Genomic DNA, 13738 nt, shown 5'->3' on the forward strand with positions numbered 1-13738 from the left:
AAGCTGTATGTTAATTTTTGAGTGAGCAGCTGATGCACACTTTCAGTATGTAAATTCTGTTTTTGAGATTGCATGTTGAAGCTCCAGTCCAGTTCCAGGTTTTAGTCGTTGCCAGAGTGGTAGTCCTCCCTGGTGTGTCTGTGTGTTTGCTTGTGTGTAATGATGGTGGGTTCCCATCCATTGTCATGGTAATTGGAGCTCAGGAATGGAGTTTTTGCAGCGGGGACGCACAGTCCTCCACAAGACTCAGTAGCCGGACTTCAGACTGACAATGGACTATCTTAGAATGGGTGGTGTTGTTTGAGGTGCTGTGTGAGGAGGGGCGGGTGCTTGTTTTTGAAGTAGTTTGAAGAAAGTTGGGAGCAGCAGGTGGGTGAAGCCGCGGCATCTTCTCTTTTCTCCTCTTTGCTCTCTTTTTGTCTGGCAGTGAAAGTACCTAAACTTGGGGAGGAAGCATCAGTGAATTTCAGGGAATAACTTTCCTCTTTAATACATAAACAGCTGAGATTTAAGAGGTGATTTTCAGTTATTTGAATATTTCTTAGAAAATCATTGATAAAGGGCTGTAAAATGAAATTGCAACAATTTGCATGCTGTTTTTTGATCTACTTTTCATCTATCCAAAACATAAACCAATCCAAGCACTAAATTCCATTAAGTAGGCAAAACCAGAGGAAGTGCCTTTTCCTTTTCGTGTCAGGTATAAATTAAAAACAAAAAAGCTGTATTTCATATAAATGAGACAATTTAATTAGCCATAAATCATAGTGGCAGTGTGTTGTATCCAGGAATTAACCCCAGAAACACTTTATTGTGAAACTTTAACTCGTGCATTCTGACTGAGCCTCCATTTTTTTTTTGTCCCTGCTGATCTCCATCGCTTGTTTGTTAAATCCTCGATGACCTGTGCTGATGTATCAGATGTCACTGTGACTGTAGTCACACTGGGTGTCAGAAGATCGACGGTGCTCCGTACCAAGAGTTGCACGTTATTTTATAGTGCCATTAAGTGCACTCCACTCCCTGCTGTGACTGTCCCACTCTGCTGTGTATTATTTATTTTTTTTAACTTGAAGCTCCGTATTAAACATGATTCATAAGGAGAAGAAATGTCGTTACTGGATGCAGTTTGAAACCATTTACAAATGGTCTGATTCCTGTGAAAAGTTCAGACTCCTGTTAGAGTTTTCCAGATGACTTTGTTGAGTAAATCTCAGAATCCAACATGAAACCGATGTAGAATTTGGCCCATATAACCCACCCATAAGACTGTGTATTTCAAGGGATTATACAGGCCGGCCCTTTGTTTTATTTTCTGAACTGGAATATTTGTAATCAGGTCAGAGTCTGAATGTGACTCATTTATAAAAAAAAAATACCCACGGATATCCCCTGCAGAGTCACTGGTCCTGTTTCCTCTTTCTTGTCTCGGAGTTTGCTCCTCATAAAGAGCTGATTCTTTACACGTCGCACCAATTCTTTATGCATGTGTTTGATTATGATCGATACACCCAAGGCTTGCTGTATACTGTAGTGTGTAATGGCCCATAAAGCTGACACACACCCATTCTGTACTTCTTCCTGTGAAGCTCAAACACCTCCTTCAACAAACCTGATGTTTTCGTGCTGCAGTGCAACTACAAGAACAGAAATGGGATTGTGTTCTGACATACATCGCTTTGATTTGGTGTGAGCTTCCTAACAGGCACACTGCGTCCTGTATGAGTTCCCAGACTGATTCGGGACATGCTGTGCCTGCAGATATGAAATACCTACTGGTTAGCAATCAACAGGTGTTACAAATCAGACCTCTGGTGCACAGTAGTGAAATGAGAGCAAATGTTTTGCAGCTGACTGAGCTGCCCTCGATTCAACGGAGGGAGTTTCAGACTTCACTGTGTCTTTATTGTGGATATGAATTCAGGAAGCACTTCCTGGTTGGTCTGCTGAGTGATTAGTTTTCCTTATGACGGGCGTTCAGTCACAGTTACACAGCCATCCGTGTGAAGTTATTTCTTTCAAATTCAGTCGTTAGAAAATGTTTCACTTCACTTACTAATGAGTGTCAGTGTCGCTGTAAATTTACTGCTAAATAAGTGAACTGTGAGCTGTTTCAAACTGTTCCTGTATATGTGTGTGTACTGTATGTGCGGTCATGCAAAAAAGTGTACAAAGCCTGTATCCTCTTTATAAAACTTCACTGAACAAAGAAAAGTGGAATTCCAAAGAAGTAGGTCAAAATCTGGTAATGCGGCCTCACAGGTTTACCCTGATGGAAATAGCTGCATATTGAAACGTGTGAAGTGGAGCATATGATGTAGTTGTGTGTGTGTGTGTGTGTGTGTGTGTGTGTGTGTGTGTGTGTGTGTGTGTGTGTGTGTGTGTGTGGAGGATCAAAGATGGGAATGAGCCGATTGATTCCAATTAAATCCCGAATCTTTTGTTTTCAGTCTCTGTGTATTGTGCTGCCGTGTGACTTTTTAAAGACCCATTAGTGAACTACTTTCTCATCGGTGGGGAAACGCACGAGCGTTGGCGGTTGGCAGGGCACCAGCGACGGATGCGGCGGGCAGATACGGTGCAAACGATGAGAAAAGCTGCTTTGAGGCGAGCTTTAGCCGAGTCACGTGAAGAGACAGAGGGCTGAGGTCAGGGCGCGAGGGAGACAAAAGGCAGGTGGCCCAAGGATCAAACACACGCATGGTTGTTCACTAAATGTAATATGTGCAAAATTTGATCTCAAAACGTAAAGAGTTTTGTCTCAACTTTAATTCTTCCTCATTAATCGCATGACCAGTGGATATTTTAGATGGTCAGTGGTCAATTATTGGTCACATTTTTGAAAAGGTGGAAACCGCTTTTGTGTGATTTACAAAAAACTGTGAGGTGGGTGGAGGTTGGGGGGGAGGGGGGGGGGCATGCAAGCGTGCAAACTCCTGCCTGGGTTTACGTGAGGGTAAGCAGAGTTAACTTAATTAGCCTCTGACAGCATCTGCTCGAGGAGGAAGGGTGACATCACCTTCATTCGTCAGCGCAACGCAGCCCACGCTGAATCTTCTCCTGCCGAGATGTCTCAGATCCTCATTCTGAAATATGCACGATCTCACATCATCGTTTCCCCTCCACAGTTTTATCTCTGGTATTGTGCTATTGCCCATGTACCATTCTGACCAACAAATATGCATAAAAAAATATTGTCACAGTTGGCACTTGTTTTAACTCCATCAAGACTTGCTACTGTGACCTGTGTGGCCTCTAAATGTGTCTTTTTCTCTGCGCTATCGTTGCTTTTTCTGTAACTCAATAAAACATAAATTAAATCTTAATGATTGCATTGAAATATAAATGGAATCCAGCATTAGGTGAATTAATCTATGAAAAAATAGTTTCAAACCAAATCTGTTTTGTTTTGCATTGTGGCTCAAGTGATATTTGGTTTCCTTATATTAATTCTTTAAGCACAGTTCAATTTGAAGGGTCCAGGAAAACTTAATATCCAAACAATGTTTCATATTTCGGTACTATTGTGCCTCAAAACTGCTCTGAGCATCACAAACTCTTCCAGCACATTCACGTCTTTTACACATTTTAAAGTGTCCTTTTACTGTGACCAGTCCAAAGCACACCTGTGTAATAATCATGCTGCTAATCAGCATCTGGATGTGCCACACCTGTCAGGTGGACGGATTATCTTGGTAAAGTGCTCACTAACACAGATTTTAACCAATTTGTGAACAGAGTTGTGGAGAGCATACATGTTTCTACAGGCTTTCTATATGTTATCAGACTGGATGGAGTCATTTGGTGGAGGCTCAAAACAATTGTATCTACACTTCTATAGCCACAACAGTAGCAACAGAGCAAGTGTGGAACTTACGAAATGAGCACATGTGGACAGGGTTTTTATAATTACTCTCATTGGCAAAAGGGCGAGAAAACAATGTTCTTAACTGCCCATTTTAGCACATTTTGTTGCTAATACTGTGGTACTTATTCAAAATTTTTAATAGAAGCATTTCACGTGTAACATTGCAGTTTCAAAGGATTTAAATGCATCATCCAACACCATCAGTCAGCTTGTAGAAACTGTACAAACACAGCAGCAGTGATTTCTCACTATGTACAATGTGCATTAGCTACACAGACACAGCTACTGCTCTCATCGTTCTCCAGCGCTCTTATCTCTCTTCCCCATGTCCCTCCATAACTGCCTCTTCTTTAAAGTCTGCTCGGTCCCTGAGAGCCTGTATGTCTGTAGTTGCTGTCACAAGCCATTGTACCACACACAAAGAGCCTGAGTCCACTCCAGTTTTGTGCCCATTCATAAAAAGCAGCGGTGCGTGAATAAGGCTTTCCCTCCAGTCCCAGGCTCCCCCAGAGATCAGCCCCTCTGCGAGTGATAGCAGAGACATTGATCAAAAGCCTAGTCAGACAAGACGAAGAGTACGGGGCGGACCGGGTGGGTGGGCAGGAGTATGTTTAGTTACAATTGAATGGAGGCATGGGCTGGGAAACTTTCCCTTTTCTCTCTTTCCACTGTCATCTGTACAATAACTCTTTTTTTGGGTCTTTTTTTTTTTCTGCATTTTTTCTGTATTTTTGACAATTTCACAGCAACTCATGAGACGAAATAGATCAATTAATGAGAGGAAATGAATGTCTTAAATACTATTTAATCCAAAAAAAAAAAATGATCGTCATTATATTTGAAAATGGTGTTTAATAGTTCTTTATAGAAGAGAAGTAACTGTAGGATAGCTAAAGTTGAACCCGTTCCCTCTTTTGTCTTTCCAGAGATGACGCTCTTGTCGTCTCAACCTAAACCGCTGGACTCCACCCCAGTCTTGGACACGACGGCCACTGCTGGCTCGGGCACCGAGGACCCTGAGCTGAGGATGCTGGAGAAGAGGTCGAAGGTCATCGAGGAGCTGCTGCAGACGGAGAAGGACTACATCAAAGACCTGGAGATGTGCGTCGAGGAGATCATTGAGCCTCTGCAGAAGAACCAGGTAAAAAAACAAAACATGGAATCTCTGTGCTGCGGATTTTAACCATGTCAATATGTGGAGAAATATTTTTAGCAAATAAAAGACAGAGTGGATGTTTGCAGGAGAGGAGGTGGAGTCAGAGCATCGACTGAATAAGGCTTGACACACTATAAAACATAGGATCTACATGCCTGTTTTCAAAAAGGCCCAAAAAGTTTAAAAACATTGGTGTTTATCAGAATGTTCGCATGTATTTAGATTTATGGGCTAAATTTGATCAGAGATGCCATAAAACATCCAACAGTTAAAAAAAAAAAAAAAAAAAAAAAAAAAAGTGAAAAAAACTACGTTGATTCAAAAAAATGTAAAGGCACTCTGTATTTATTTGTTTTGCATGAGTCATTTAAAAGCTCAAAGGAGATTTTATCACTATTTCAACACATTCTGTCCTCCTGAAGGTGAAGAATGTGGACTTCGAAGGGCTCTTCGGCAACATCAGCTCTGTGATTGACCTGTCCCAACGGCTGTTCGATGCGCTGCAGGAGACAGACTCTACAGGTGAGGAGGAGCTGTGCACTTTCACCTGATTGAACTTTATTGCCTTCATAACACTCTGAATGCACTTTGAAATTAGTCAGCATTACAGGAAGTAAATTGAGGTATGATTTTTTTTTTTTTTTTTTTTTTTATAGGTAAACTTTGCTTTATGCTGGTGTTCTGTATTGTTCCAATCAGATTTATGTTCTTCCGAGCCCAACTTGACCCTGACTCAACTTTTTTGTGGGTTTGAGTGTCATTTTTCGAAACACGTCCTGCTTTTTTCTTTCCTGTTTACCTTTTTGAATAAAAACATGGCATTACATTTTGGTGTGATGTCTTCCCAGGAAAGGTATTTCTGGACTTCAAAGCTGAGCTGGAGGAGGTGTACAAGATCTACTGCCAGAACCACGACGATGCCATCTCCCTGCTCGAGTGCTACGAGAAAGACGAAAACATCCAGCGGCACGTGTTGGAGTGTCTGGAGAGACTGAGGTGAGTCACTGAGGACAAAAAAAATGTAAAAAAAAGGTCGCTCATTAATTTGACCCTAAAAAAAAACCTCTTGCATGTGAGTGACCAAAACTGTGCATGTTGTGTGTGTATGCGTGAGTGAGCATGAAACAACATGACAAGCAAGAGTGACCTCTAATACAAATGTGTATTTAATGTAAAAGATTTAAACTTTGGTTTAGATAAGTTTTGTAATAGAAGATGAATTGTAAAATGGAGTCTGTAGATGTTTAATGAATCAAGATTCAGATTACATTTAGACAAAGGCATGTTGTTGTGGAGTTACGGTTTCCTGTTAGTCACATGTAATTTAATTATGATGGGTTTACTTCAGACTTTGAACTTGAATGCGTGATCAAGTTATGAGAGGGAAATACCTTCAAAGTAAATCTTTAAACAAAACAATTACTTTTAAACATGTTTACACTTAAAATCTATAATTGTTTTTCGTCCCTGCTACTGCCAGTGTGCTCTGTCTCAGTGTTTTTGTAATGTAAAGCAGTTCAAGTATGTGCCCTACCTGGTTTCTCCTGACTGGTTTCACCATCAGTGACTCAGACACTCAAGTCGATACTGTTGTGTTTCTGTGAAATAAAGTCATCGCTCTGTGAAGATAAGCACAGGTTCTGTTAGGCCGGAAGCTGTAGAAAAAACTAAAGGAAAAGGACAATGTGCAGCTCAAACTGGGCTAGATGCCAGTCTCTTGTTAACAAGTTTTTTTAGTTTCCTCTTTTACTTTTAAATCAATTCCTAATCGTTTAATACGTTTTAAGTAGTAGCCGAATGAGGACATTTAGTCTGTTGTGAAATGTGTGTGTCTGTAGCAACTTATTCATCTTTGAAAAGGTCATGTGTGCTGCCACCTTCCAGTTTTACTGCCACGCTGGGCCTCTGTCCAGGTTTAAGAGAAAATTCACCAAGCAAAACCATAACGACCGCGGGCGCAGCTGCATTCAAAGTTTAGTTGACCGCGAAGTTCAATTTTGTGTATTTAGTTTATGCACATGTAAAAACCTCCTTTTAAGTTCTGAAGAATGTAGAATTGTATCAGGCTTGCAGTAAAAATCCTGTTCTTGTTATCTTTCTATCTCCTCCCATCCCTCCCTTCAACAGGGCCATGTATCGTGAGTGGTAAGTCTCCTTAACGAGTGTTGACATGATTTCCAGCATGAGAATCATCTTGCCCGCATTTCTCACTCTCTAACCCCTGAAAATGACCTCTGTGTGTGTGTGTTGACCACGTGATGGCTAAAAATGAAAGTGTGCTCTGAGTGTGGAGGACTTTAAAGACATCTTTCATTTTTGTTTCCTGAATTAAGATGGACTTTGGTGATATTTTGGTGTTTGTGTGTGCATGTGCATGTGTATTGTTGTGCAGAAAAATATTCAATTTAATGTCAACAACCCCTCCTCCTTCCCTCTTAAATGGGAAAAAAAAAAAAAAAAAGGTTGATCCTGTGAAAACACATCTAATGCCATCTACTGGACTAAAACAGCACCAACAGTTTACACCAACAGGTGTACAGGATACACAGGATATTTTTGAGAAAACAACACTAACAAGTTATTTTTTTCAGTATTATGAGATGATTTCTCAGTTTTACATGTTGTAACTCAAAGGTGTAAAGGTCAGTAAGTTTCTGCACCATTGTAATAGAAAGCCTTGACAAAATCTAAAAAAAACCTAAAAAATTAACCTCTAACACTATATACTTAGGAAATTGCACATAATTTCCACTAGCTACAAAATACAAAAAAAAATTGTGAATTGACACTATCTCCTAATAGTGAGAAACGATATTTAGATTAAAGTTTGCCAAGATAAATCAATTATTTTCAAGTTTCTGAATTAATTCACACAGGTATTTTGTTTACTGATGTGACTGTTTGTCCTCTAGATTGCATTAAAGCTAAGCCAATCAATTATTTGTGCCTCCCCTGCTCTTTTATGTCTCCCAAACACTGGTCATCATCAGAATAAATCTGTATGTGATGATGTTCACATGTCATTGGATCACACGATCCATACGATGAAAGACATGTGCGACATGTTTTCAACGTAGAGAGACATGGGAGGATACATTTCTCGTGAACAGCTGTGATTGTGACCGTCGTGCTGACTTTGTGTGATTCTTGACTCATTTACCTCTCACCTAAACACTGCGTGCTGTCTCTGCGCCTTTTTTTTTTTAAAGGGGTAAAACGAATTACATCAACCTCGGCTCGTTCTTGATCAAGCCGGTGCAGCGGGTGATGCGTTACCCGCTGCTCCTGATGGAGCTGCTTGGGGCCACACCGGAGAGCCACCATGACCGACTCCAGCTGACTGAGGCCGTGCAGGCCGTCAAGGAGATCAACGTAAACATCAACGAGTACAAGCGCAGGAAGGACCTCGGTAAAACGCCTTCAAATTTCATCCTTCGCTACGATTTTAAAATCCAAATCCTTTGGCTCCAAAATGATTCTGACATCATCAAATTAAAGTTAAAACTGTGTCAGTTTTTTTTTTTTTTCTGCACTTGGAAATATTGAGTAGATAAAGTAGTTTGGACTCGATTTCCTGTCTCAAATTTCCCTCTGCTGTCCACAGTGTTGAAGTACAGGAAAGGGGACGAAGACACATTCATTGATAAGATCTCCAAGCTGAGCATGCACTCCATTATCAAAAAGTCGAACCGTGTCAGCAGCCACCTCAAGCACCTCACAGGAATTTCACCTCAGGTACATTACTGTTCCAAGCTTTTAACCTGAGTGGAGGGAAGACTGCCTTAATGTTGTGAATGAAAGAACATGTTTTGATCTGCTGTCTTTTTCCCAGATTAAAGATGAAGCGTTTGATGAGGCTGAAAAGAAGTTCCGGCTGCAGGAGAGACTCATCAAGTCTTTTATCAGGGACATTTCCTTGTACCTGCAACATATCAGGGTACGAGTCCAATACCATAAACAAAACAGTGTACAGTGACATATTTAATCTCACTCGTGTATTTTCCAAGTTAAATGAATTATAAATGAAATCTTAAATGAGTCCTTTTGTCATTTTTAAGCCTGTTAATCATGTTTACAAAGGCCTGTGCAGAATAGAAAAAAAGATATATATTTTTTTACAATTCATTTATATTGATAGGGCTTTGTATTGCTTTATGATTATAAGACAATTTAAGTACCACACCAACACTTCTGTGTTAGAATAATGATGTCAAGAATAACAGTAAAAAGAGAAAAAGATTTATAAATCTGCATCATAAAACTTGTGATATATTTTATTCTAATTAATCTTTTCAACATGTGTATTCCAGTATCTGAATTTGCGATTTTTTTTTTTTTTTTTTTTAAATAATACTGTTGAAGGATAACTATAAAAAAAAATACACCTTCTCCTTCAGGAATCAGCATCTGTGAAGGTCTTGGCAGCCATCAGTTTCTGTGACATCTACACAGAGCGCAGTTTGCTGGACCCCGAGCGCTTCCAGAGAGCTCACCGCTGCATCAGCGACAAGCAGTTCACACAGTTTGTAAGTCCTCCTCCTCTCTAAAGCCTCACTCAGACTGTAGAAAAGCTTTGGAAAAGACCTCTGATCACATCTTATTATCTGTCATCTCCCCTCCACTCATCTCCTGAGCAGAAGGAGCGCACCGAGGCCTTAGTCATCAACCCGCTCACCCAGCTCCTCCTCATGTTCGCTGGGCCCCACAAACTCATCCAAAAACGCTTCGACAAGCTTCTGGACTACGACAACTGCAAGGAGCGCGCCGATCGCCTGAAGGACCGACGCGTCCAGGATGACCTGCAGGTGGCTCGCAACAACTACGAGGCGCTCAACGCGCAGCTTCTGGACGAGCTGCCGAAGTTCCACGGTGCTGCGGAGGAGCTGTTTACAGGCTGCGTGAGGGCCTTCGCTCAGGCCCAGAAGGACTTCATGAAGACGACAATGGGAGAGCTGAAGCCTCTCCTACAGGTTGTAAGTGTGTCTTTGTTTATTAAGCTGTTGAAGGCTGATGCTATTTGAAAGCTGACATTCACAGTTCCAATTATTCTTTCTGTCATTAACGCTGACCTTTTTCTTCACCTTTCGCTCCAGTTTTCTACCAAAGTTGGCACAGAGGGGAACCTGATCTCACAGTTTCAAGATGAGTACAGTCACGTCCTCCAGCTTCTCCAGAGCTTCAGCTTCTGTCCAGAGAACCTGCCTCCTGCCACGTCCACAAAAAAGCCCTTCGAGAAGAAAACTCAAGAGAAGCAGACCTCTAAGAAGCAAATGCAGGCACCTGTGAGTTGAACTCTCGTCCCTTTTCTGTCTTTTATTCTAATAAATCACTGTAAAAGAATCTAACCTTTAGTCTCTGACCTCTTTCAGCCCAACCACATCATGCAGACAAATGAGCACCGTGCAGGACTTCTGGTACGTTATGGCCCTGATAAACTTTTCCAGGCTGAGAGGAACTTCAATGCTGCCCAGGATCTGGACGTCTGTATACTGGAAGGAGACCTTGTGGGTGTAATCAAGCAGCAGGACCCTATGGGTAGCAATAACCGCTGGCTAATTGATAATGGCGGTAAGTTGTTTACACTCTTACACGATAAAAGACAAACAGATTAACTCGTCAGCTAATTGTTGCAGCAGTCTAATCCGTTTCCATGCCTTCTGTTGTTGATCTTGTTTTGCAGTCACAAAGGGTTTTGTGTACAGCTCGTTCCTCAAACCTTACAACCCACGCCGGAGCCAGTCAGACGTGTCCATCGAGAGCCAGTCGTCCAATGAGTCGGGCTACGGCGGCTCCTCCCCCGTTTTCTCCCGCCAGAACAGCAACAGCACGCTGACCTTTAACCAGGAAACGGCCACCGTCACCTTTTCCACATCGCAGCCCGAAAGCCATTCGTCGCCACACCCGTCGCTGGACTCCGCCTCATCTCGCAGGAGTCACCACAGAGACGCACCCAACCCCAACCCCGACTCCGCCAGCCAGAACTCCAACTCCATTAACTCCTCACCCCGAAACCCGTCGAACCGCAGGGACTTCTCCGACCAAACCCACCGAATTACCCCCAGTCACAGAGACGCGGAGCGTTCTTACCGGCACTCGAGTCATCACAGGGACTCGTACGATACCAGCTACGGAACTCTGAGCGGACACAAGGAGATGTCAGACCTCTCCGAGACGGACTCTTGTTCTTCACAAAAAAACAGTCATTCACAGCAGTATGGACACACAGACAAAACCTACAGTTCATATCAGTGGAGAAATGGAGATAGTAGCAGCCAGAAGAGGTCCACTTACACCAGAGAGGAAGACACTGAGCCGGAACCAGAAAACGAGAGCGAACTCGATGGTCATCAGGTGAGATTTTGGTTTTATGATGTGTTTAGAAATTAATTGATTATACCAGAACAAGGGAATGTATCCTAATGGTGCTCTGAATTTGTTGGCTGTGGAAATCGGCAACTTAATGCGAACACATTAGCCACTTTATAAAGTGATAAAGTGTTGAGTTGAGCTTGCTCTGCTTCCCCCTAGTGACTAAAAAAAATGAATACTGCTTTTAATTAAAAAAAAAAAAAAAAAAATACAAACTAATCCTGACGTTGTTTTTGTTTTTTTCAGATTTACTACGCTATCTACTCCTTCACTGCCCGTTGTGCCAATGAACTGAGCATCTCAGCCAATCAGCAGCTGCGGATACTGGAGTTCCAGGACATGAACGGCAACAGCGAGTGGTGGCTGGGGGAGGCCGGGGGCCGACGAGGATACGTGCCTTCCAACTACATCCGCAAATCAGAATATACTTGAACCATTGCTCATACATGAGACTGTACTTCAACCTTAAGAAGACTTACTCTGCGACCACAGAACAAAAAGACAAACAAGCATCTCGACACGCTGTGGCTTATTTTTTGACTTGTTGTCATGGAGTTTGAAAGTGAGATGGTGCAAACTCCTGAAAGTTAGCATTATATGCCTATATTTATAGACTTTTTATATTATTTTTTCTTATTGGAAGCTGCAACCCACCCTCCTGTTTCCAGTGAAAAACCTGTGAATTGTTATTATTTTTTTTTGCCATATTCTCTGGGGCTGAAGACAATGAGTTGTACGTTGAAGAGAACAGTCTTGAAGGTGAGCTTATTGGGAGATTGCAATGGAAATGTGAATGTTTTGGGTTCAGACTGGTTCTTCTAACCTTCGTCAAGTGGTATGCAGACAGACTGACCTGAACACTGTGTTAATGACTTCCTTTTCTGCATGTGGTTTTTTTTTTACACCACTATAATGGTGCATGAATATGAGATGATTTTTACACCATGCCCTTCCAACAATACAGGTTTCAGGCACTTACATTTGGTTGCAGGTTTGAAGTGTCTGCGGAGCCATCAACACAAGTTTGGTGTGTTGTGTGGAATCAACCCTTTGAATTACAATCGAGGACAAAGTTATGTCATATGATTTACGAGCACTCCTTTTGAACTTGGTCAGTGACCTGAATCAATTTTTTTTTTACTGGGTTGGCTCTGTGTACACAGCGGCTGACCCAAGAGGAGGCTAACGAACAGGGAGAGAGAGATTGTGGTCAGACTTCTCCACATGCTCCCCATGTACATTATAGGCTCTATAATGCTGTATATTGAGTATATGCTATTGCGGCCACTGTAAAGTGATCACTGTTTGAATAAAAAAACAGCTCGGCTTAAAAATTACAACAGCGTCTGAAATCTTTTGTTTTCTGTTGTGTAAGATGAGCTCCAGTTGTGTCTCGGTGCTACAGATCCTGACCTTTTAAGAGTTATTAATGACTGGTCATAAAGTGACGTAATCAGAAGGAGCTTTCGACAAGTATTTGAAAGCATTTTGAACAAAAACAAAACATGTTTAAGGTGTTCAACCTGATAAATTTGATGCGTTGTTGTGTTAATATTAATAACAAGTGGTTGCTTGAAAAATGGAAAAGAAAATACATTTAAACAATTACAATTTTACAACAAAAAACAGTTTTCTTTCTCATTTTAAATGGCTGCGTGGAAGTATGAAACAAAAAATACTGAGCAAAGGTATTTTGCATATTGCAAAACACTAATATTTGGGTAAAAATTGTAAATCAGCTATCAGCTGCTTGTTTTAACAAAGCGAATCTCCTCTGGCATATTGAGAAACCTCGGGTCATTCAGTAATGTGTACCAAAAAAAAACAAAAAAAAACTGATGACCACAAAAAGTCTTTGAAGATTTTAAGACCTTTGATAACACTTCAGCTGTTGAGCATTATCTTCTTCTTTTGTATTCTTTTTTTTTATGTTTAATGTTCTTAGTTTTGATGACTTCAGCTAAAGTAAAGACTTTAGGTCAACAAAAAAGACAAAGTTGAAAGTATATGAACTCCGATGATCGATGCATGGGGATAATGATTAACAGGTGGGTGGAGTGTTTGTGGATCCCTCTCTGAGGGGAATTATTTAGGACAGTCTGACCAGAAATCTGACCGCAGTCCTCTGCTGGTCCATCATGGCTTACGTTAACGTCATCTGCTTCTGCTTTTTACAGAAATGAAATGGGATCAGGGAAGGTTTTTGTCAAAGCTGTCACTCCATCCCCAGGATGACACACTGTCAAACTTGTTTCAGATTAGTGTTATGATTTATCTATACCTCATTGTGTTGTAGTTATATAACTGATAAACTAAAGTTGAATTAAGCTTCAGTATGTAATGTA

The 13738-nt window shown here is 41.3% G+C and overlaps 1 protein-coding gene across 3 annotated transcripts in view; it reads left to right on the forward strand.

Annotated features, from left to right (window-relative positions):
• The window catches only part of dnmbp (dynamin binding protein), a 45095-nt gene extending 32346 nt beyond the window's left edge, over nucleotides 1-12749 (forward strand). For all 3 annotated transcript variants that reach the window (XM_069155540.1, XM_069155541.1, XM_069155542.1), the window contains 13 exons: nucleotides 4795-5009; nucleotides 5447-5546; nucleotides 5873-6020; nucleotides 7152-7169; nucleotides 8234-8433; nucleotides 8629-8759; nucleotides 8857-8961; nucleotides 9422-9550; nucleotides 9662-9997; nucleotides 10118-10306; nucleotides 10394-10592; nucleotides 10705-11375; nucleotides 11640-12749. In XM_069155540.1, coding sequence (XP_069011641.1) covers nucleotides 4795-5009; nucleotides 5447-5546; nucleotides 5873-6020; nucleotides 7152-7169; nucleotides 8234-8433; nucleotides 8629-8759; nucleotides 8857-8961; nucleotides 9422-9550; nucleotides 9662-9997; nucleotides 10118-10306; nucleotides 10394-10592; nucleotides 10705-11375; nucleotides 11640-11825 — 2627 coding nt within the window. In that variant the 3' untranslated portion in view covers nucleotides 11826-12749. The remainder of the gene's footprint in view (nucleotides 1-4794; nucleotides 5010-5446; nucleotides 5547-5872; nucleotides 6021-7151; nucleotides 7170-8233; nucleotides 8434-8628; nucleotides 8760-8856; nucleotides 8962-9421; nucleotides 9551-9661; nucleotides 9998-10117; nucleotides 10307-10393; nucleotides 10593-10704; nucleotides 11376-11639) is intronic.
• The last annotated feature ends 989 nt before the right edge of the window (nucleotides 12750-13738 follow it).

The sequence above is a fragment of the Embiotoca jacksoni genome, unplaced genomic scaffold (assembly GCF_022577435.1).
Source record: "Embiotoca jacksoni isolate LCO1_2020_lvr unplaced genomic scaffold, fEmbJac1.0.p SCAF_20, whole genome shotgun sequence".
Lineage (NCBI taxonomy): Eukaryota > Metazoa > Chordata > Actinopteri > Embiotocidae > Embiotoca > Embiotoca jacksoni.